Source organism: Hyla sarda, chromosome 4 (genome assembly GCF_029499605.1).
Source record: "Hyla sarda isolate aHylSar1 chromosome 4, aHylSar1.hap1, whole genome shotgun sequence".
Taxonomy (NCBI): Eukaryota; Metazoa; Chordata; class Amphibia; order Anura; family Hylidae; genus Hyla; species Hyla sarda.
The window spans coordinates 131,197,428-131,220,379 of NC_079192.1; the positions used below are offsets into that span (position 1 = coordinate 131,197,428).

Genomic DNA, 22,952 nt, shown 5'->3' on the forward strand with positions numbered 1-22,952 from the left:
ACTTCTGGGCAGCCTAACTGGATTTGTGGCTTCAAGTTTGCCCTTGAAAAGCTGTCCTGCCCGGCCAGTAGTGTAGCATCAGAGTGGGTGTTTAGTGCAGCCGGGGCCATAGTAACCCCAAGGAGAACTCGCCTGTCCACCAAAAATGTGGAGAGAATAACCTTTGTGAAGATGAATCAGGCATGGATCAGCCAGGATTTCCACCCACCAATGCCTGATGCATCAGACTAGATTATCCATGGTGCCACACCAACACTTTGACAAAAGAGACCGGTTTATTCTGCCTACTTGCCTCAACTACTATTCTGATCCTGCCACCTGCCTGATGCCACACATCTGATGCTAAGTGCTCCTTCTTTCACCCACCTTAGTCAATGGATACTGGTATTGCCACCCACCAGTGTCAATGCTTTCTAGAAGGAGAATGAGAGGAACGTTTTGGAGTTGGAGAGAATAGATGTGATATTTGAAATCTAAGGCCAGGTTCACTAGGGCAAAAATGTGCAGAATAACCTAATAAAAATCATGGGCAGACATTCTGCACATCTGCACAATCCGGCAGTCGCTAGGACCGATAGGGCAATGCCTTTCAGTACAGAATCCGCAGAAAGAATAGACCAGTCTATTCTTTCTGCGGATACCGGAATCTGTATTTCCATGGTAGAAACCTCTGCCACGGATATTCAGCCGTGTCTACAGTACAGCAGAACCCCATTGAAATCAATTGGACTCTGCTGCAGCGGAAAGTCCATGCGGTATATTCGAGCAGAATTCTGCACGGATATTCCGCTGTGTGAACATGCCCTTATGTGTGTGCTTCAGGACTGATATTAATGATCAATGAAATGTTCAGCATTTATTATGGGGCATTCACAATTCATATATTATTCCATAAGTACAATTTACCTGCAAAATACAAATGTGAAGTTTCCACATCGGATCCTCTCTCATTCAGAGCTGTACACTGATACATGCCTATGTCTTCTCTGCCTGGACTAACTATGTGCAGCTTTCCACTGTGTTCTCGGAAAATTCTAAAGAGAAAATATATGCATATTAGTAATTCTGGGGATACAAGTGCATAGATCTGTTCAGGGCCATTTAAACAAGTCAGTAGGCTCAGTGCAAAAAAATAAATAAATCAAATTCAGGATTAGACCCTCTCTAAATATTTTTATATCCCACACTTCTATTTAAAAATGTAATTTCTACACCCCTGCTGAAGGCAAAGCAATGCAATGTGCTCCAAAATTATGACCACAAACTGCCCTATGTATAATAAACTAATATGCAAAACATGTAAAGACTAGCAATGGTCACTTACTACCTCCTTCCCTGTATAAGGCTGCAGGACATAAGCACTGATGATTATACTAATTTTACTAGGGGAATGGATTTCAAGCACAGGACCCAGGAACACTAGTATTAATATAAATTAAACTTTGTAATATATCTTATTAGAAGATAACACTTCTTTCTCCTGTTATCAACCCCCCCCCCCCCCCCCCCCCGCTAAGGTCTACTTCTCTAAAAATTATTTCAGCTTTGTCCTGTGTCTACAAGACAAGCACCCACCAGCTCTGGGAGAATTGCAAATTAGAGATGAAGCCAGCAAAGCTGAAAAATACCATATACAATTTATATAATGGCCATATTTGCAGAATTAATGTGCTATATGTATGTGGTTGTCTGTGCCCACAGTATATAAAAATTGACATATTTTTTTTCCATCTGCATATATAAGAAACAGTTATTTATGTTGATGGAATGCCCTTTTCTTTGTGTTCTCAAGATATATATGTATATTATAAAACCCTTATATATCTGTAAAATTATACCAGATGTGTAATGGGTACTCCGGTGGAAATTTTTTTTTTTAAACTCAACTGGTGCCAGAAAGTTAAACAGATTTGTAAATTACTTCTATTTAAAAATCTTTATCCTTCCAGTGCTTATCAGCTGCTATATGCTCCAGAGGAAGTTCTTTTCTTTTTGAATTTCCTTTCTGTCTGACAACAGTCCTCTCTGCTGACACCTCTGTCCATTTTAGGAACTGTCCAGAGTAGGAGCAAATCCCCATAGCAAACCTCTCCTGCTCTGGACACTCCCTTACATGGACAGAGGTGTCAGCAGAGAGCACCGTGGTCAGACAGATAGGAAATTAAAAAAGAAAAGAACTTCCTGTGGATCATACAGCAGCTGATAAGTACTGGAAGGGTTAAGACTTTTTAATAGAAGTCATTTACAAATCTGTTTAACTTTCTGGCACCAGTTGATTTAAAAAAAAAAATGTTTTCCAGTGGAGTACCCCTTTAACTCTGCGATGTAATGTCATATCGGATCGGTCCCAGAGGCCATCACCGGGCGGGACCCGGTGCTAATACCAGACATCACCGATTGCGGTGATGTGCTGTATTAACCCTTCAGCTTTGATCGCCACGTCTGAAGTGAAAGTGAAACCTTCCCGGCAGCTCAGTGGTACCGTTCAGGACCGCCGGGGCATCCCGAACAGCTTGCAGGACACGAGGAGGATCCCTACCTGCCTCCTTGCTGTCCGATCGCCGAATGACTGCTCCGTGCCTGAGATCCAGGCAGGAACAGTCGAGCGGCAATAACACTGATCAATGCCATGATAGGAAATCAGTGTGTGCAATAATTGAAAATAAAGTGTTAATAAATGTGAGTTAACCCCTTCCCTAATAAGTATGAATCACCCCCGTTTTCCCATAAAAAAAAAATGTGAATAAAAATAAATATAAAAATGTGTTGTATTGCTGCATGTGTAAATGTACGAACTATAAAAATATATTGTTAATTAAACTGCACTGTCAATGGCGTACATGTAAAAAAATTCAAAAGTCCAAAATAGCGTATTTTTGGTAACTTTTTATACCATAAAAAATGAATAAAAAACGATCAAAAAGTCCGAACAAAACAAAAATGGTACAAAACAAAAATGGTCAATGGTAACTCATACATCCCCATATGCGGAAAAATAAAAAAGTTATAGGGGTCAGAAGAGGACATTTTTAAACGTATTAATTTTCCTGCATGTAGTTATGATTTTTTCCAGAAGTAAGACAAAATCAAACCTACATAAATAGGGTATCATTTTAATCGTATGGACCTACAGAATAAAGGAAGGTGTCATTTATACTGAAAAATGTACTGCGTAGAAACGGAAGCCCCCAAAAGTTACAAAATGTTTAGTTTTTTTTTACATTTTGTCGCACACTTATTATTTTTTTGGTTTCTCTGTGGATTTTTACGTAAAATGACTGATGTCATTACAAAGTAGAATTGGTGGCACAAAAAATAAGCCATCATATGGATTTTTAGGTGGAAAATTGAAAAAGGTAAGGAGGAAAAAACAAAAAGAGTCCTTAAAGGTGTACTCCACCCCCAAAGGATAGGGGATAAGATGTCAGATCACCGGGGTCCCGCTGCTGGTGAGCCCTGGGATCGCTGCTGCGGCACCCCGCTATCATTACAGCACAGAGCGAGTTCGCTCTGCACGTAATGACGGGCAATACAGGGGCCGGAGCATCGTTACTTCATGGCTCTGCCCCTCGTGATGTCATGTCCCGCCCCTTTCAATACAAGTCTATGGGAAGGGGCGTGGCAGTCATCACGCCCCCTGCCATAGACTTGCATTAAGGGGACGGGACGGTATTTAGACTTGCATTAAGGGGACGGGCCCTGTATTACGCCCATCATTACGCACAGAGCAAACTCACTCTGTGCTGTAATGATAGCGGGGTGCTGCAGCAGCGATCCCAGGGCTCCCCAGTAGCGGGACCGCAGCGATCTGACATCTTATCCCCTATCCTTTGGATAGGGGGATAAGATGTCTAGGGGCGGAGTACCCCTTTAAGGGGTTAAGTTAAGAACAGAGTCGACATGCTCCATTTACTACTACTGGTTCACCAAGATAAGACAACTCTAAGATAAGACAACTCTAGTTCTGTCATAATAATGGCATTAAAGACATAAGCCCTCAAGGAATTTATGGTTCAAAGCAGTGCAACTGTACGGAATAGTTATACAGTTTCAGGCTGTGTTCCCACATTGTCTTTTTAGTTTTTTTCTAGCTGAGATAAAAATGCTGCCAAAAATACTATGTGTGAACATTGCCTAAAAAGAAGTAAGAAGCCATTAAAGTATCGTGCACAAAAACTTTGTCATGAGCGGGGGTGGACAGGGAGAGTAAGCCCTAAGCAGTCCCTAATAACACTCTCCCTGCCTACTTGCCCATCCGCCCTAAACGGCGGATCGACAACAACGGTGCAGGTCCCTACCTGCATTAAAGTGCAATGGGCGTAAAACAAATAACAAAGAACACAGCCTAAGACAGATCTGAAACATAACACAATAACTACCAAAACCAGACATAATTTAAATACACAAACAGGGCAGAATATAGTGTACTAACAAACAGTTCAGAAACCGGAATCCAGATAAATGGCAAATATGAATAAATGAACAAGACTAGGTATGGAATGAGTATACAGCAGAATCCAGGAGATGAAGGATGAAGGGGATAAATACCAAACTTATCAGGAACATAGAACACTGTTCACACTGGACTCAGATAACTAACATAAACAGATTAAGTTCAGAGAACACAGATCAGTAAGTAAGCACATAGGACACTATAGACCAAAGGTAAAGCACAGAGGAAAAACTAGATCAGTTATCATGAACTCTATGATCAGTGCATGTCATAAGCTCTTTAGATCAGCTATAATGAACTCTATAAAAACTGATACAAAAAAAACAAACTTCACAACGTGAAGAGACACAGGTCAGGATACAAGACAGGATATATTTCAGGATACAAGACATTATATATACAAAAAAAAAATTTAAAATGTGAAGGGAAACAGGTCAGGATTCTCACAGTGTGAACAGAGACTAAGAAATAAGGTACAAACAGAACGGACATACAATCCTAAAAACCGACAGATGTACCACAGACTAAAATCAATAATTTAACAGGACCATTAACCATGGCTACAACTCAGAAAATATCACAAAATAAATACAAGGTGCATGATGAAACAGACATGGAAGTTCAATCATCAGCAACCAGAGTGCAGCAAAGCTAGGGTTTAAATAGCCACACCCGAGTAGCAATTGGCTCAGAGCATTAACTATTCCCCAGCCAGGGAAAATAGCAAACTTCTCAGAAAAAAAATAGAGTCTGAACAGACCCCAAGAACAGAAAAACACAAAACCAAGACACAAAAACAGACATTACAAATGTATCCCCTATGCAAGCGGTGGGACCCCCCGCAATCTCCTGCACTAGACACACCCCCTCCATGTATCTCTATGGGAGAGCCGGAGATAGCTGAATGCTGTATCTCTAGCTCTCCTATACAGATACATAGAGGGGGCATGTCAGCTGCCACTACGTGCAGGGGTCTACACGCCCCATTCCTAGAGAGACCCTGGGTCATGTGCAGGAGATCGCAGGGGGCCCCAGCGGTCAGACCCCCGCGATCTAAAACGTATCCCCTATCCTTAGGATCGAGGATAAGTTTTTGTGCAAAATACTTTTCCTTTAACTGTACCACTGTAAATACAATTCATTAATTTAGTTAGTGTACATTTGCATTTTTACCTCAATGAAGTCAACTGGAAGATCAGGCCACAAAAACAAAAGGTAGAGAAATAGAGACAAAAAAATAATTGGAAAATGTTCTTTTTGGTCCCAATCAGCCACGTCTTGACTTTAACCACAACAATTATAAACTTAACAATAAAAAAATTAGAAGTATCAGGACACTGTAACCTGAGCAGTTTGTCGTCTATGTTCTCAGTGTATTGGAATGGCTGGCACTAAATATTGTTGTCTGAATACTGAGAGTGGAAACCAGTCTGTCAGTTTAAGGCCCCAACCTCTTTGTATATGAGGTGTAATATGTCCCAACAGAGCACTGTACGTCTGGGTTCAGTACACTGCCAAAACCCAACAAATCCTAATCTTTTAATTCTATGATTGAACAGAGAGAGTACAGAACCCAGCCATCAATCATCACTCAGGGACTTTTACAGGGATTCTGTCCTGGCAGAGAATACATATAGCATGTCATTTTAAAGCTACCATGTGGCATCATAAGAAAGAAATTAAATAATCTCTAGTGTGCCACTAATGCAGAAATGTGTGTATAATGCCAGTGCTCAAAGCCTCAACAAGGCCTGCCTAATTTTTAAGATCCGTTTATGAAAATATTTGTTATAGAGTTTTTGGTATTTTGCATTTAATCACATGACTCAAGGGATGTATAATGGGGAATTCTTCCAAACTAAAGTAGGCTGAAAAGGAGTATGAATATAATAAAAAGAAACATGAAAAACGTACATCAGGAATGCTTCAGGGGCTTAGTACATTTGCCTAATGCTTATGACTGATTGCTGCCAAGCCTAAGGATCGGGTTTAATTTCTGGCTTACAATTCTATTCTCCTCTTGCCCACATCTCAATTTTGTTTTTGAAGCAACATTTACAAAGCTTACTATGAGACTTAATAGTCTTCCATTGTATTTTACGATTGGTAAAGAAAATCAAGATGTGAACAAGAGAAGAATTGACATAAGCCAGAACTTTTTCAGTGAAATTTATTAGGACCGGAAATTCATACACTGTTCTTAATACAGCTACAGAGTAAGGTGCCCAATATTTATAAAAGGCACACGCATTTTAAAACATCTGGCACACCTCAGTCCATGCACAACACACTGATATCTATTTTAGCTATCTACTCGAATATAGTTCTGCCAATATGCATGCCAACTTTCTAGCGTGAATTAAGCTAAATATGTTGGGCCTTGGTAGGTCACGTCCCCTCCCACAAAGCCACCCCCCCAAATGAGACTTTTGTACATCAGCCAAGCTGTAGGAAATATAATAGACTGGATCACATATATATGTCCTATACAAATGAGTGGCATTATACACCTGACCCTAGTGACAACATTATTTAAAAGGGTCTTCGCTTTGGACAATCTTGAGTTTTAGAAGGGTCTCCCTGCTGAGACCCCTAACGATAAATTCTAATCTGTGGGGGGACCTGTCGGTGTTTTTTTTTTTTTTTTACCTGCAGCACCACCACAGGGGAAATTAAAGGGGTACTCCAGGGAAAACCTTTTTTCTTTTAAATCAACTGGTGGCAGAAAGTTAAACATATTTGTAAATTACTTCTATTAAAAAAATCGTAATCCTTCCTGTACTTATTAGCTGCTGAATACTACAGAGGAAATTCTTTTCTTTTTGGAATGCTCTCTGATGACATCACGAGCACAGTTCTCTCTGCTGACGTTATTATAATAATAATAACGCTTTATTTATTGTTGTTCTTAGTGGGATTTGAACCCAAGTCCCCAGCACTGCAAGGCAGCAGTGCTAACCACTGAGCCACCATGCTGCCCTTAGCATACATCTGCTATGCATGGTTGCTAAAATGGACAGAGATGTCAGCAGAGAGCACTGTGCTCGTGATGTCATCAGTGTTCCAAAAAGAAATGAATTGCCTCTGTAGCATTCAGCAGCTAATATGTACTGGAAGGATTAAGATTTTTTTAATAGAAGTAATTTACAAATATGTTTAACTTTCTGCCACCAGTTGATTTAAAAGAAAAAAGGTTTTCACCGGAGTACCCCTTTAAGCATTACACAGTGCCCATTCCTATCAACATGCTACTATATAATACAGGACAGAAAGAAAAGTCCTCTGTGTAACTGTTCCCCACCCTCATCATGTGATGTGAATCCAGAACAGAGAAGCCTTTGGTTAGCTTAGAGTTTCCTAATTGTGTAGTGTCCCAGTGCCTGTGCCCTAGCTGCCATATATTGGTAGTTTGTCATGTGGCTGTGAGAAAGCCTTCTTCAAAGTGCCTAAATCTGTATGTGGGAATCCTGTGAGTTGAATTGCAAAACTGTCTTATACATATGAGTGCATTAATAGCATACACTGAGGTAAAATGTAAGTGTAAGGGTTAAAAGTTAGAATATGCCCTGTATCAAATGATTGATGCCTTGGCCACATGATGCTTCCTAGCCAGTTTGTATACTGAAACTTCTAGAAAGCTGTCTGGAGAGTCCACTAGTCTAGCCTCTTCTGCCAGAGAGGGGTGGCCCCAAACCAATCTAAGTTTGCCTTTTGCCAGAGCAACATCTACTAGCTCTCCTTCTACAGAGGTTTAATCCTGTTCAAGCAAGTCACTGTCCTGTTCTAGTAGCAAGTTCCATAATCTGAGATAGATCCAGGTAGGTGAAAATGTTACCCAAAAGATCATCTTCAGTCCTCGCTGTGAAGGCAAAGTGCTCAACTCTTTAGCCACAATAGATAGTATCATCTCAGGCAGAGAAGAATAATTGTAAACAATGACCCCTCTGCATACATTTATCTCTTCAGAGACCTACGCAAAGAGTTAGTGCTATGTGGCTAACACATTACAGAAGTATTGCACCACAGAAAGCCAACCTGTGTAGGCAGGGGCGTAGCTAGAAACCACAGGGCCCTGATGCGAAAAATTGTACTGGGCCCCCCTACCCCCTGACGACCAGCTTCCCCAATCCCTGAAGACCCCTTACTCGACCGCACAAAGATATCAGTGACTACAGCACTGATGGGACACAGTCAGGAGAATATACAGTGATTTAAGTGACTTACAGACAGGGCAGGACTGGGAACAAAAATAGGCCCAGGCATTTTAGAATAAGCAGACACTTTTTATGGTGGGGGTCCGATGGAACCCCCACCAATCACCTTGGTTTAACTAGCTCTCCAGCTGTTGTAATGCTACAACTTCCATTATGTCTGGAGAGCTTCAGGCATTATGGAAGTTGCCGTTTTGTAACAGCTGGAGAGCCCCAGATTGGGTCAGGAGACTACACAATGATATCAGTGACCTGAATGATGTCTTCTCTGTTATCTTTCCTTTTCTTATTCATCTGGTCCAGGCACCAGGACATCTTTCAGCCACATCTGCTCTGCAGAGTCTGACGCTCGGACATCATAGGATCCTTAATTTGTCAACAGATCTTCCTCCTCTGAATTATTATAATTCATTATAAATCTGCCAAATACTGTACCTCCTGAATATAATACTGCAAACCACTGTACCTCCTGAATATAATACTATCACACACTGTACCCCCTGAATATAATACTGCCAACACTGTGCCCTCTAAATATATTATTGCCACACACCGTACCTCCTGAATATAATACTGCCACACACTGTACCCCTTTAATATAATACTGCCACCCACTGTACCCCTGAATATAATACTACCACATACTGTGCCCTATGAATATAATACTGTCAACCCTTGTACCCCCTGAATATAATACTGAGAAACCACTGTACCCTCTAAATATGTTATTGCCACACACCATACTCCCTGAATATAAAACTGCCACACACTGTACCCCTTGAATATAATACTGCCACCCCCGTTACCCCCTGAATGTAATACTTCCACCCACTGTACCCCTTTAATATAATACTGCCAACCCTTGTACCCCCTGAATACAATACTGCCAACCACTGTACCCTCTAAATATATTATTACCACATACTGTGCCCCCTGAATATAATACTGACAAATACTGTACCCCCTGAATATAATACTGCCACACACTGTACCCCCTGAATATAATACTGACAAATACTGTACCCCTGAATATAATACTGCCACACACTGTAACCCCAAATATAATACTGCCATACCCCCACCCCCATCCATCCTTGGTCTCCTCGCCCCCGTACTCCATATCCTCCCACCCCCTTTCAGTCTCCTCATTATCCCGTTCTTCACAACATCATCCTCGTTCTCCTCATCATTGCAATTCACCGACAACCCAATCCCCCCCCCCCCCCCCTGGAATCTGTGCTCATTCTCCTCTCATTACACCACCCCGCACCCAATCCTCGGTCTCCTCACCTTCTGTGGTGTGAGGCCGGGGAGGCTGCTGCTGTCACTTCCACTGCCGGGCATAGATATCGCGGGAGTCAGAGGCTGGTAAAACATCAGGGGTTAGGAACAGATGTGCGTGCCTACGCGGGGCACGTCTGTACCCATCAGCCCCTGTCCTGTCCATCCGACTGCTCGCCAGTTTAGAGGTAATGAAAAGAAAGTGCTGGCAGCGGTGGCCCCAACTGCTGTGGGCCCCCCAGGCTATGAGGCCCGGTCGTGGTTGCGACCGCAGCGACCTCTATAGCTACGCCACTGTGTAGGCCTTCTCTAGTAGAGTACAAGCTAATTGGACTACATCCTGTCTGTATCCTGCCTGCAACTGCATCTGAATTAGTGTCTTTACATACGTTTGAAAAGCACAGTATATCTGCTCATTCATCTGCTCTAATGACTATAACAGTTCACTCTATTGTATTTGCACAGAAGATTAAGAGTAAAGTGTTTCAGTTGTTTTCATGTAATCATAGTGTTCAGAGGTATAATTTCTGCACTTTATACTACAGAGACAACTTATTTGATAAAAGAGTTGTTACACTAGGACCACCAGTTTAGCTATACCACCCTGCCACATGACATTACCATCTCTTTTTTTAAGGGACTACTACACCCAGCTATCATTCACAATAACACCCATCATATGAAAATGTGCGTTCTAAAGCTAATTAGATCTCAGGTTCATTTCTCTTATAATATGATTTTTAAACATTCTAACCCTGTCTTGTCAGCAAGTACTTCCTTACAGGGTGTTGGATGAGGATAGCAATGATTGTATATCTGTAGCCACCTATCTTTTCTAATAATGGCTCAGAAAGACCAAAACCTACAGCAGCTATCTTAATATGGCTACAAAACTCCATCTATAATGGTACTATCCAGTAGATATGTGTGTAGTGATGTCATTGTGCTGGCTGGGAGACTGCATGGAATGCAGATGCTTGCTGATTTATATGGTAACAGGTCAATGACCGAAAATCTTTCCTTCCTACTTCACCTCCAGGACATGCTGTAATTCCACCAGATCCAGACACGCCAATACAACTGTTAAAAGTATTGTTCTCAGTATAAACATATGTGAAAAAAATAAGTGATCAGAAAAAACAAGCTTGGAAGCACTACATGACTAGCGCTCTTCCTGCGCTGGCTCAGAACACCTGCTATAAGCCATGTGTGACCCGCTGATTGCAAAATCTGAGTCACACGAGAATTTTTTTCATGCTTGCAACAAGGATTTGCTCAAGCAAAAACCGAAATATTGGTGTTACATTGCACATCAAAGTATTGGCAAGTGTTAACAAAATTCCTAATATAATACAAACAAAATAGAACCAAAGCCACAAATGATAGAAATAGCAGAACAGGCATTATTAATGTATCAAAAAATATAATAAAAACTATTAGTAAAAAGGAGTGACATTCATCAGTGAATACAGAACATATAGATAAAAATGGAGTCAGCCAAGTAAAGAGAGACTCCCTAACAAAGCGGAGGAGTGAAACGGCATGCGGGTAATGGGCATTGGTGTGTATGTGCTGCTTTGGATGTCTTTTGGCTAAAACAACTTGTTTGCTTCCAGGACCGACTCACAGTATTTTCTGTTCTGGTACAGCATCCGCAGCGTATTCTGGACTGAAATTCTTATTTTGGATGTCTTCAGGTTATGATTCAAGGTGTGATGTGTTTCAGTGTTTAAACATATTGATATCATAATAGGTTGTTATAAGATTTTAATTAGATTTTATGTTTCGCTGTTAAAGGGGTACTCCAGTGGAAATTTTTTTTTAAATCAATCGCAGGAAGTTCTTTTCTTTTTGAATTTCCTTTCTGTCTGACCACAGTGCTCTCTGCTGACACCTCTGTCCATGTCAGGGACTGTCCAGAGTAGGAGCAAATCCCCATAGCAAACCTCTCCTGCTCTGGACAGTTCCTGACATGGACAGAGGTGTCAGCAGAGTGTACTGTGGTCAGACAGAAAAGAACAACTCAAAATCCTCTGTAGTGTACAGCAGCTGATAAGTACTGGAAGGATTAATATTTTTAAATAGAAGTAATTTACAAATCTATATAGAGTCACTAGCGCTGGATGGGTTTGGATCTGATCTGTGGCTGAACTGCTGCTGTGCCAATAGATGTGCTCCCCTGTTGATGCACACCAATATACAGTGTATGTGACAAAAATATTATTTTATTGGCAAGCGCTGTATCAGACACATTTATGGACATTTATCAACGGGTTTAGTCAGGTTTTCTTTACTATAATTGTCGCAAAATTGTCGCAACTGCGACTACACGATTTTTCATGCGACATTTTGACTGGAAAGCGAGAAAAGCAAGTTTTCAAAAAATTAACTACGTAGTAATAATTTTAAAATGGACTACGGGTAGTCAGGTATTTATTAACTGCGACAGTCGCAATTGCGCAAAAAAAAGTCGCAACAGGGTTAAAAATTGACTAAATTTACTCCAGCTCAAACATGGAGCAGAAAAAGCTACTACCAAAGTAAAAAAGGAAAAATTGCTTACGTGAAAGAAAATTATCAACAGGCTGAAACCAGTTGATAAATAAGTCACACATAAGCAAAAAAAAAGTAAGGAAAAAATTAGTAAAAAAAGAATACATAAGCAAACATTGATAAATGTCCCTCATTGAGAATAAAAATAAAACAGGTAGCTGTGTAAATTAAACTGACCTGTATTAGTAGATGTTATAGTAGAAGATGCTTTATGCTGTGTACCTGCGTGGGCTCTCCCTGAGGGTGCTCCAGAGGTTGAAAGTGTGTGCTGAATTGGTCTTTTTCTTGGGGTTCTGATCTGTTATATAGGCAATATATGGTTGTGACATTAGCAATATCACTACCTGGTTCCAATATAACTATCTTGCAGGCTGGTGAATATCCGTGCTATATATGTATATTTGCCTCAAGTACCTGCTTGTTGATATGTGGCTGAGTAGTGGAATAGGTCGCTGATCACCGGATCACCAGCAAAGAACCTCCGGAAAGGATCATCATTCAATACCCCTTAGTAATCTCTGGAGCACCCACATCGAAAGCCCCCAGCAGTGATCATCACGCAGCTAGCGCTCGCCGGAGACTGACAAGGTAACACCAACGATTCCGCTACTCAGCCACATATCAACAAGCAGGTACTTGAGGCAAATATACATATATAGCACGGATACTCACCAGCCTGCAAGATAGTTGTATTGGAACCAGGTAGTCATATTGCTAATGTCACAACCATATATTGCCTATATAACAGATCAGAACCCCAAGAAAAAGACCAATTCAGCACGCACTTTCAACCTCTGGAGCACCCTCAGGGAGAGCCCACGCAGGTACACAGCATAAAGCATCTTCTACAATAACATCGCTACCGACCCGCGATACAATATAGCAGCTCCCTACCAGGTACAAATAGGAGTGAGATTAATCTAACAATAGTTCTTTGTACAAAATTCTATTCAATTAATAACAAGTTTTATTACTCACATCGCAGAAACATCACTTCTTCAGCCTTTAATAGCAGCCGTTCTGATACCTGCATCAGCGCATCTCTACTACCTACTGCAATGCACCATCGCGTCTGACTACCAGCAGGTACATTACGCAGTCCTGATACAAACAGTCTATTTAATTTGATACAAGTATACATACCATTTTAAACCCCATAGCTACTTGTATCTTTTATAGTTACTTTGAGAACTCTCCCTCACATCGCTCACAGCGCGATCTTTATCATCAGGATCCTCCTATCTCCCACTGCAAATACAGGTCAGTTTCATTTACACAGCTACCGGTTTTATTTTTATTCTCAATGTGTCTGATACAGCGCTCGCCAATAAAATAATATTTTAATTTACAAATCTGTTTAACTTTCTGGCACCAGTTGATAAAAAAAAAAAAGTTTTCCACCGAAGTACCCCTTTAATACACATTTCATGTGTTGCTATTGCACCCCTTACATGCTTGACTCCATTTTATCTATATGTCCTGTATTTTCTGATGAATGTCACTCCTTTTTACTTATAGCTTTTTTTTCTTTCATATTTTTGATACATTAGAAAAGTGTGTTCTGCTATTTCTATCATTTTTGGCTTTTGTGAAATTTTGTTAAGATTTCCTTAACACCTTAAGGACTCAGCCCATTTGGACCTTATGGACTCAGAAAATAAAATTTTTACGTTTTCGTTTTTCCTCCTTGCCTTCTAAAAATCATAACTGTTTTATATTTTCATCCACAGACTAGTATGAGGGCTTGTTTTTTACGCGACCAATTGTCCTTTGTAATGACATCACTCACTTTACCATAAAATGTATGGCGCAATCAAAAAAATACTATTTGCGTGGGGATATTGATAAGAAAACCGCAATTTTGCACATTTTGGAAGGTTTCGTTTTCATGATGGACACATTACAGTAAAATAGACATGTTTTCTTTATTCTGTGGGTCAATATGATTAAAATTATACCCATGATTATATACTTTGTGATTTTTTTAAGCATTATAATAATAGAAATCTTTTTAACCAAAGTAGTGCATTTAAAATCCCTCTTTTTTGCAGATCTATAACTTTTTCATTTTTCTGTATAAGCAGTGCTATGAGGGTTCCTTTTTTGCGCCGTGAACTGTAGTTTTTTTTATACATTTGCATACATAAAACTTTTAATACATTTTTAATCTTTATTTGGAATAAAATGTTATAAAAAAGCAGCAATTTTCGACTTTTAAAGAAAAATTTTTTTTTCTTACGTTCACGTCGTTCACCGTACGGGATTATTAACATTATATTTTAATAGATTGGATATTTACACATGCAGCGATACCAAATATGTGTATAAAAAAAATATTTACACTTTTGGGGGGTAAAATGGGAAAACAGGCAATTTACATTTTTATTGGAGGAGGCGATTTTTCAAATTTTTATTATTTTATTTTTTACTTTTATTTTTACACTTTTTATGTCCCCATGGGGGACTGTTTTGATTGCAATTACTGTTCAGTGCAATGCATAGGGCATAACACTGATCAGTGTTATCGGTCATCTTCTGCTCTGGTCTGCTCAATCTCATACCAGAGCAGAAGACCCATGGAAGGTGGCGGAGGCAGGTTAGGGGACCTCCATCTGCCGTTCTGGATGATCGGATCACCGCGGCAGCACTGCAGGCGATCCGATCATCCATTTTAGTGACCGCACTGCCGCAGATGCCGTGATCTGTATTGATCACGGCATTTGCGGGGTTAATGGCAGACATCCGCACGATCACGGATGTCGCCCATTACCGGCAGGTTAAATACCACCTCACCAGGACGTACATTCACGTCCTGCTTCGTTAAGGGGTTAAAGTAGTACTCCCCTGGAATTTTTTTTTATTTTTTTTAAATCAACTGGTGCCGGAAAGGTAAACAGATTTGTAAATTACTTCTATTTAAAAATCTTAATCCTTGCATTACTTGTCAGCTTCTGTATGCTCCACAGGAAGTTCTTTACTTTTAGATTTTTCTGTCTGACCACAGTGCTCTCTGCTGACACCTCTGTCCATTTTAGGAACTGTCAGGAGCAGGAAAGGTTTGCTATGAGGATTTTCTCCTACTCTGGACAGTTCCTAAAATGGACAGAGGTGTCAGCAGAGAGCACTGTGGTCAGACAGAAAGGAAATTCAAAAAGAAAAGAACTTCCTCTGGAACATACAGCAGCTGATAATTACTGGTAGGATTAAGATTTTTAAATAGAAGTAATTTAAAAATCTGTTAAACTTTCTGGCACCAGATGATTTTTGTTTTCCAGTGGAGTACCCCTTTAAGCAAGAAGCATATTAAAGCGTGGTTCTCCCATACTTGTCCCAATTTAGGCTTACCACAAAAAAAAAAAAAAAAAAAAGAAGACAAAATTACTTCCATATCACAAAAGGTAGGACCGGATTAGCTAAATGGTACCAACCATTTGCGTATCACTGTTGAGTATAAGAGTTCATTCGGAGTGCCCGAATGAAGAAGACAGATTTAGCAAAATACTTTTAGCCAACACATATGTTACTTATATTTTAATATCATGTATTCCTTTTGGCTGCCAACTAGAAAACATTAACACTAAATTAGAAAAAAGTATTTCTAAAATCAATATATAGAAAAACTGAGGCCCCCAAGGTTTGTGTAATGTCAGCCACTTAGTTTTGAGAAATGGTTGGGAGATACATTAAAGGGCATCTGTCAGTGCTTGGATATGATCCGGGCTGCAGAAAGTGTTTTGTAGCTACTTGTATAATAAAGTGAACAATACCTTATTTGTAGCTGTCCCTATTGTCAAAACAGGGAAAACATCAAATTATACTTTATCTTCTATGAAGAGTCAAAGAGGTGTTCGCTAGCTTTATCAGTGCCACGGTCTGGCAAACCTTACCGCTTTTTCTCCCCTCTTTCAGTGAGTGCCTGAGGTTGTCAAATTCACTGTGCATATGCCACCCTTTGACTCAATGGCTCTCGTGAGAGACTCGGATGCGGGGCTTGGCACAAGCTGCAAAGCTACGTATATTAATCAAGGAGGGTTATAAAGGAAGATTGATTGGTGAGGTGGCATTTGTGTGGTTGTCAAATGCCTCTTTTACTCTTTATAGAAGTCAAAAGGTTACATTTTCCCATTTTCTCAACATGGACAACTACCACAATTATATTATTCACTTAATTGTGCAAGCAGCAAAAAAAAAAACTTTGTCAGCAACTTGAATTAAGTCTGATTTCCTTTAAAGAGGCAATGTCATTATGAAAAACTTTTTAAATTTTGTAGTACTACTTTTTAAATATACATTTATAAAATAAAATAAAAATGTCAATTTTACAAAAAATAATAATAATAATAATTTAAATAGCCACCACTAGGGGTCATCTATCTTTATACAGACACACTACTCTGCAATTCACAGCATACTGGATACCGGCCGTAAAGTGTGTTGCTATCCAGTATAGGAGATCACCATTGCACCACTACAGCCTTCAGCTGTTCCTAAACTACAACTCACATGATGGGAGTTGTAGTTTTGCAACAGCTGGGGGTACAATCTTTGTAAAACTCTGTGTTAGAGCTGTGTGCCTCCAGCTCTTGCAAAACTACAGACAAAGGATTTGTGGGCCTGCTGGGAGTTGTAGTTTTGCAACAGCTAAAGACAACACTGCTATAACACAGTGCTTTAGAAACACTGCAGCTCCAGCTTTTGCAGTGCAAAACTACATGCCTGAACAGCCAAAGCTTTCCCTGACTCCTGAATGACAAAGAAGCTGATCAGACATTCAGGAGTCTATGAAAGCTGAATGACACCCATAGTGACAGTTATGTTGATTAGCATCCAGCTTTACTAGAAACAGATGTATGCATAAAAACTATTGGGGAGATTTATCATTGTGTTCTATCCTTTTTTTGGTCTAAATCTGCGATTTTTGTTTATTTTCGTGCAAATTGTGGTGTTTTATTTGTGGTTTTTTTTTTTCAACTTCTAAATTCCGTCATTTTGACCATTTGGTTTTGCTAGACCAGTATTTAAAGTGATGGATGCAGTGATAACGAATTTTATGTGCATGTTTTTAATTTTGTCGCAAAATTCCTGCAAATGGTGATAAAAAAATCCACAAATCTAGACCACCTCCTGACCAGGTTTAAAAAAAAAATCACTATTCCTGTCTGTTTGCCGAAAATCAATAAACATCAGCCAAAGTGAAAGAGAGGGAGATAGAGACTTTAGTGATCCAAAAAAAAAAAAAAATTACGGAGATACCTTTTTTACTAAAATTTAGTAGGGTACCATTAAAAAAAAAAAAAAAAAAAAAAAAAGATACAGTAGTGATGGAAAAAATTGTCTTTAACAAAATATATCTTTTTAATAACGAAATGTTTATTATTTTTTAAACAGGGATCAATTTCTGTGGGCGGGCAGGGCACTAAAAATGTAGCCGACAATAAAAAAAAATGTGTGTGTGTGTTTTTCACTTTTTTTTCTTAATTTTTTTAAATTTTTTTTAGGTAGTACTACTACTCCCAGCATAGAACACACTGTTCCATGATGGGAGTAGTAGTACCTGTACTAATTGACAGATCGCCCCAGGTCCATTGCGATCCTTCTGTATACTGTTAAGATGCGGCCGCCAGTCTTCTATGGTCCCCTGCACTGCTGTATATATACACATATTCATATTTCCAGCAGAGAGCTGTGATTGGCCAGATGGTTCCAGCCAATCACAGCTCTTTGTGGGAAATATAAATATGTCTATATATACGTCAGTGCAGCGGACCGTAGAAGAGCGGCCGACCGTATCTATACATTATACAGAGGGATCACAGTGGGTGTCAGGAGTGACATCCGCTGTGATCTTTCCTTAACTGCAGTTACTACTACTCCCAACATAGAGAACACTCTGCTCTATGCTGGGAGCTGTAGTACCTGCATTTATAGACAGAACGCAACAGGTGTCAGAAGTTACACTCTCTGCGATCTGTCTATTAATGCAGGTACTACAGCTCCCAGCATAGAGCAGAGTGTTCTCCATGTTGGGAGTAGTAGTACCTGCAGGTAAGAACAGATGACAGCGAGTGTCACTTCTGACATGCGGAGCGGCTCTATACAGCGCTCGCATCTCTGCTCTGTACTCCGGCCGGCAATTTACTCATTCATATTTCCCTCAGAGCTGTGATTGGCTGCAACCATCCGGCCAATCACTGCTCTCTGCGGGAAATATGAATGAGTGAGGTGAATTTCTATTCTTATCACTGGCCAGAGTATAGTGCAGAGATGTGAGTGCTGTATAGAGCCGCTCCGCATCTCTACTATATTATGGACGATTGCATCGGGTGTCACTGCTCCAGGGGTGAACTGTCTATTAGCACAGGTACTACTACTCCCATCATGGAACAGCCTGTTCCATGCTGGGAGTAGTAGTACTACAAAAAAAACATGTTAAAAATAGAGAGAAAAAAATGAAACACGCACACACTTTATTAAAAATTTATTAAAATTTAATTATAAAAAAAAATAAAAATTTGTTGAATACATTTTTTCCCATCCCTATTGCATCCTTTTTTTTTTTTTTCTAAAAATGCTATTTCCACTCAACTGCAAAAATGGCAGAAAAAAATTGAATGAAGTTGCACTGGCGTTTTTTTCAGTGAAAAAAACGCCGGAATTTTTTTTTTAATCCTAGCTTTAGAAGCAGGATAGACATGATCTGAAAGCAGGGTAGAAAATGATTTAGGTGCAGATCTGCACAAAATTTATCATGGTCACTGCAATAATATGATAAATTTGGATCAGCAGTGTCAAAAAAAACAAAACGCTTCTAGACAAACCACAAAAATCAACTAGCCAAGACCATTATTGATAAATAACCCCATATGTAAAGATTTCGAGACTGCCTAGAGAAGAAAGGGTTACAGAGTGCAGAGATTTGCAGACTGCCAGGCTGCTCCCAGACTCAGAGCAGATGAGCAACATATACATGTTATTTGTTAGGGATATATAGGTCCTAGACACATAAAATGGTATGTACATGATCAGGATTAGGTACTGAGCAACATATCACTTTTTTTTTCTTTTTGCGCTATGACAGGTACGCTTTAAACAAAAAAATGGGGTAGATACATATCAAATAAATGTAGAGAAATATGGAATTGTGAATTGCAAATATTTGCTGACGAAACTGATACTGTCATTGCGTGGTGGATATATGTATGAAATGATGTAAATTGCCAGTTCATATGGCCATAACTAAGGATCATATGGTGAGCCACAAAGCATGGGGACACAAACCACTGGTTAGGGCCCACTGAAATACAAAGATTACACCAAGACCGTAGAACAGATCAGTGCAAAGAACACAGGAGTGGGTCTACACAGTTACTGTATCTTGTTGGCCCACAGTATATGCTACATTCAATTTTGATGTAATAAGGCATATATAGACAGTGCAACATTTATCAGGGTTCTCTTACCTGTCAGAGAATTTTAAGGCTTCTCCATTCTTATTCCAAGTTATTTTACTCTTACTTTCACCATCAACAACACATTGAATAGTAACCAGTTGGGTCTTGTTAGTGATGAAGCCATGACTTCCAATATTCAGATGCAGTGTCTTGTTGGAAGACAATATATACCCATTCTTCTGTTGGCGAATGATCAGAAGCCTCTTTCTGCTATCTTTTTCTAAGGCTTTATTGTTGAAGCGCATTACACTATCTGGGTCTTTTGCGACCAGCTTATGGGTTGACATACTCTCTTCATTGGGTCCTTTCCACTTTTCCAAAGGTAACTGAGGTTTAGACAACTCATTCACTACATGGGATATAATCTGACTTGCAAAGTCATCACTGATTTCTCCCGCCTCAATAAGTTCACTCATGTTTTTAACCAAAGCCTCAAACTGGACTGTATCCATGCTGTAAGCACCTTGTAGAACAGCTGCCTCCAGTCTCCTGTCTTTAAATTCTTGGGAACTAAACATCTCTGCAGAATTAGTTACCAGAGTTTCAAGATTTCTTAAAACCATGACATCCTGGGCCTGATTGTTTTCATGATATAAGTTATTGTTTTTATTCCAAGACTTCCACATCTTACTCATTTTGTGCCACTTTTCCCCTAAATTGTTGGCTTCATTGGGATCTTTTTCAAAGCTTGGTGCCTCAAGGAGTCTATTATCAGTGCCAATCAGCTTAAGAACAAATGTTTCATAGGCAGTGTGTGCAATACATTTGTAGACTCCAATATCTTGAACGTCCAAGTTATGAATCTTCAATGATCCAGATTTTGTTATCCCAAGCTTTTTGGAATATCTTAAAGGTTGGCCATCTTTTTCCCATTTAATGAGTGACTTTTGGAAGCGGCGTACAGGGCACTTTATTACTACAGATGTCTTGGGAAGCAAATATGCTCTGCTCCCAATGGTAAAATTAATACGTTTTTCTTGTCTTGTCTGAATGTAGACTCGATGGATGGCCAGAATTTCAGGAGAAATGTCTTCTTGCTTAGACAAATGTTTGTTTTCTTTATATAGTAAAAGCAAAAAGAAAGATAATTTTTTTTTAAATAAAATGAGTACACTGTACTTTTTCTATTTTGGCCATAGTCATGTGATACAAATCATAAAAAAACATGCAAAGTAGCAACTATGAAGTGTCATATTTGTATAGGTAGACCTAATGGTTAAGTGTATTTTACTGAAAAAGGAGATAATATAAATCAAAGTGAAAATTTGAAATCCTTATTCTTACACAATTATAGTGGAAATAAAAAATCCTTAGCAATCTTTATATCATATTAGAGAAGATATCCCCAAGGAATATTATTTATGTTTAAGTAACACTCAAACTTATAAACACATTTTAAATTTAACCTTCTTAACTGTTTCATTGAAAAGTTATGACATGTTATTTTATAATATGACAATACCTGCTGTCCAAGTATAAAGATATGTGCATGTCCACATACATAGCTGAGTGCAGCCTCTGCATTGTGATCCACTGTTTATTACCAAGAGAAATAGCACTGTAAGAACTGAGAAGACTCATTCACAGCATGTTAGAATTGTAAAGAATGAAGGGTCTACAGTATAGTGTAGGCTGCCAGAGAGGGTAGGAGGCTGATTCTTCCTATTGTCTCAAACAGTACAGATTAGCAGCAGCACCAATGGACACATATAATGAAAAAGGAAATTATAAAAAAAGGTATTTTTCGTGGAATAACATAATTCGTGGAATAACCCCTTTAATCCCCACTGGGCTGCCAGATCCTTTTTTATGCACTGTATTATGCTTGTACTTGGGAGTCCCAAGCCCTGGACCCCATTGATCATACATTGACTGTCTATAATATGAAAAGAAAAGTTTTTCTGAAAATACAAATTGACTGGATTTAAACACACTCATTTTTTTGCACCATAAACCTGGGGGCTATTTAATGCTGGGTTGGCCTATCAAGCTTTACACTTATTTGTTGGCACTTAAAGGGACATTCCAAATTAAATTAATTTATTCCATATTCACAGGATACACAGCAGTTTATGGAAAAGTCGCCATCAGTGAACACACAGTTTAAAAAAACAGCCGTAATTCCAACGTTTTTTCCCTTCATAATTCCAATGTAGTCCCTCATTGCTGTCTAATCCAGTTTTACTTTCTAACAAGCTGAGAAAGAGTCTTCACATCTGTTATTGCAGAGATGACTATGGAAACTACACCATTTTGGACTATGGAAAGGATACCATCTAAAGCGGCCATTTTAAGAAAGTATTGCATCAAATTCAATAGATTTTTACAAGTATCTCAAAACTATTAATTGGGTGGCCATGATGTTTATATTTGAACAACAAAGTAAAGACTCCACATTTTTGCCATTCAAGTGCTGGTATTAAAACTATTGGCGTTTATACTGCTTACTCTGTGCAAGTTAATAGACCATGTAAACACAATGGTCTTAAATATTTTGGTGCACGGCTTGCATCTTTTAGAACGACATGTTCTTCCAGCCAGACATATCACTGCTCAGTCGAATGACCAAAATGAGGAATTTTTATATGGTTGCGAAAGATGTGCCAGTATAAAACCCATATACAAGTTTTCAAATGTGTAGTCCAAAGTCATGTTGAAAAGAAACACAATGTGTTACTTAAAGAGGTGCTTTGGCATAATCTTGATACAGCAAGGCCTACTAAATGTGTTAATTTCCCTTCCATTTAAATTGAGTCAACACTGCCAATGTTTTTGAAAATCACTCTCCGCCATTTACGGCAAATTTCAAAGCTAAAGCCCCGTTCTTAAGCTTTCTGCAATTAATTACATTAACTAAGATACGTTTGGTGCTTTTTTTTAACCTCATGCCAAGAACATTCCTGGAACTCCATTGGGTTTTCAAATGTGCTACAATCTCAGCCGGTTGGCATTTTAATCTGAAATAAAGCCCAAGCAAAGAAAGTCTCTTATTATGCAGGAGCC

General features: G+C 39.3%; 1 protein-coding gene across 4 annotated transcripts in view; it reads right to left on the reverse strand.

Annotated features, from left to right (window-relative positions):
- The window catches only part of ADAMTSL3 (ADAMTS like 3), a 516,054-nt gene that overhangs the window by 79,596 nt on the left and 413,506 nt on the right, over window positions 1-22,952 (reverse strand). For all 4 annotated transcript variants that reach the window (XM_056572133.1, XM_056572130.1, XM_056572132.1 and 1 more), the window contains exons 21-22: window positions 19,959-21,006; window positions 907-1,034 (exon numbers count right to left, since the gene is read on the reverse strand). In XM_056572133.1, coding sequence (XP_056428108.1) covers window positions 907-1,034; window positions 19,959-21,006 — 1,176 coding nt within the window. The remainder of the gene's footprint in view (window positions 1-906; window positions 1,035-19,958; window positions 21,007-22,952) is intronic.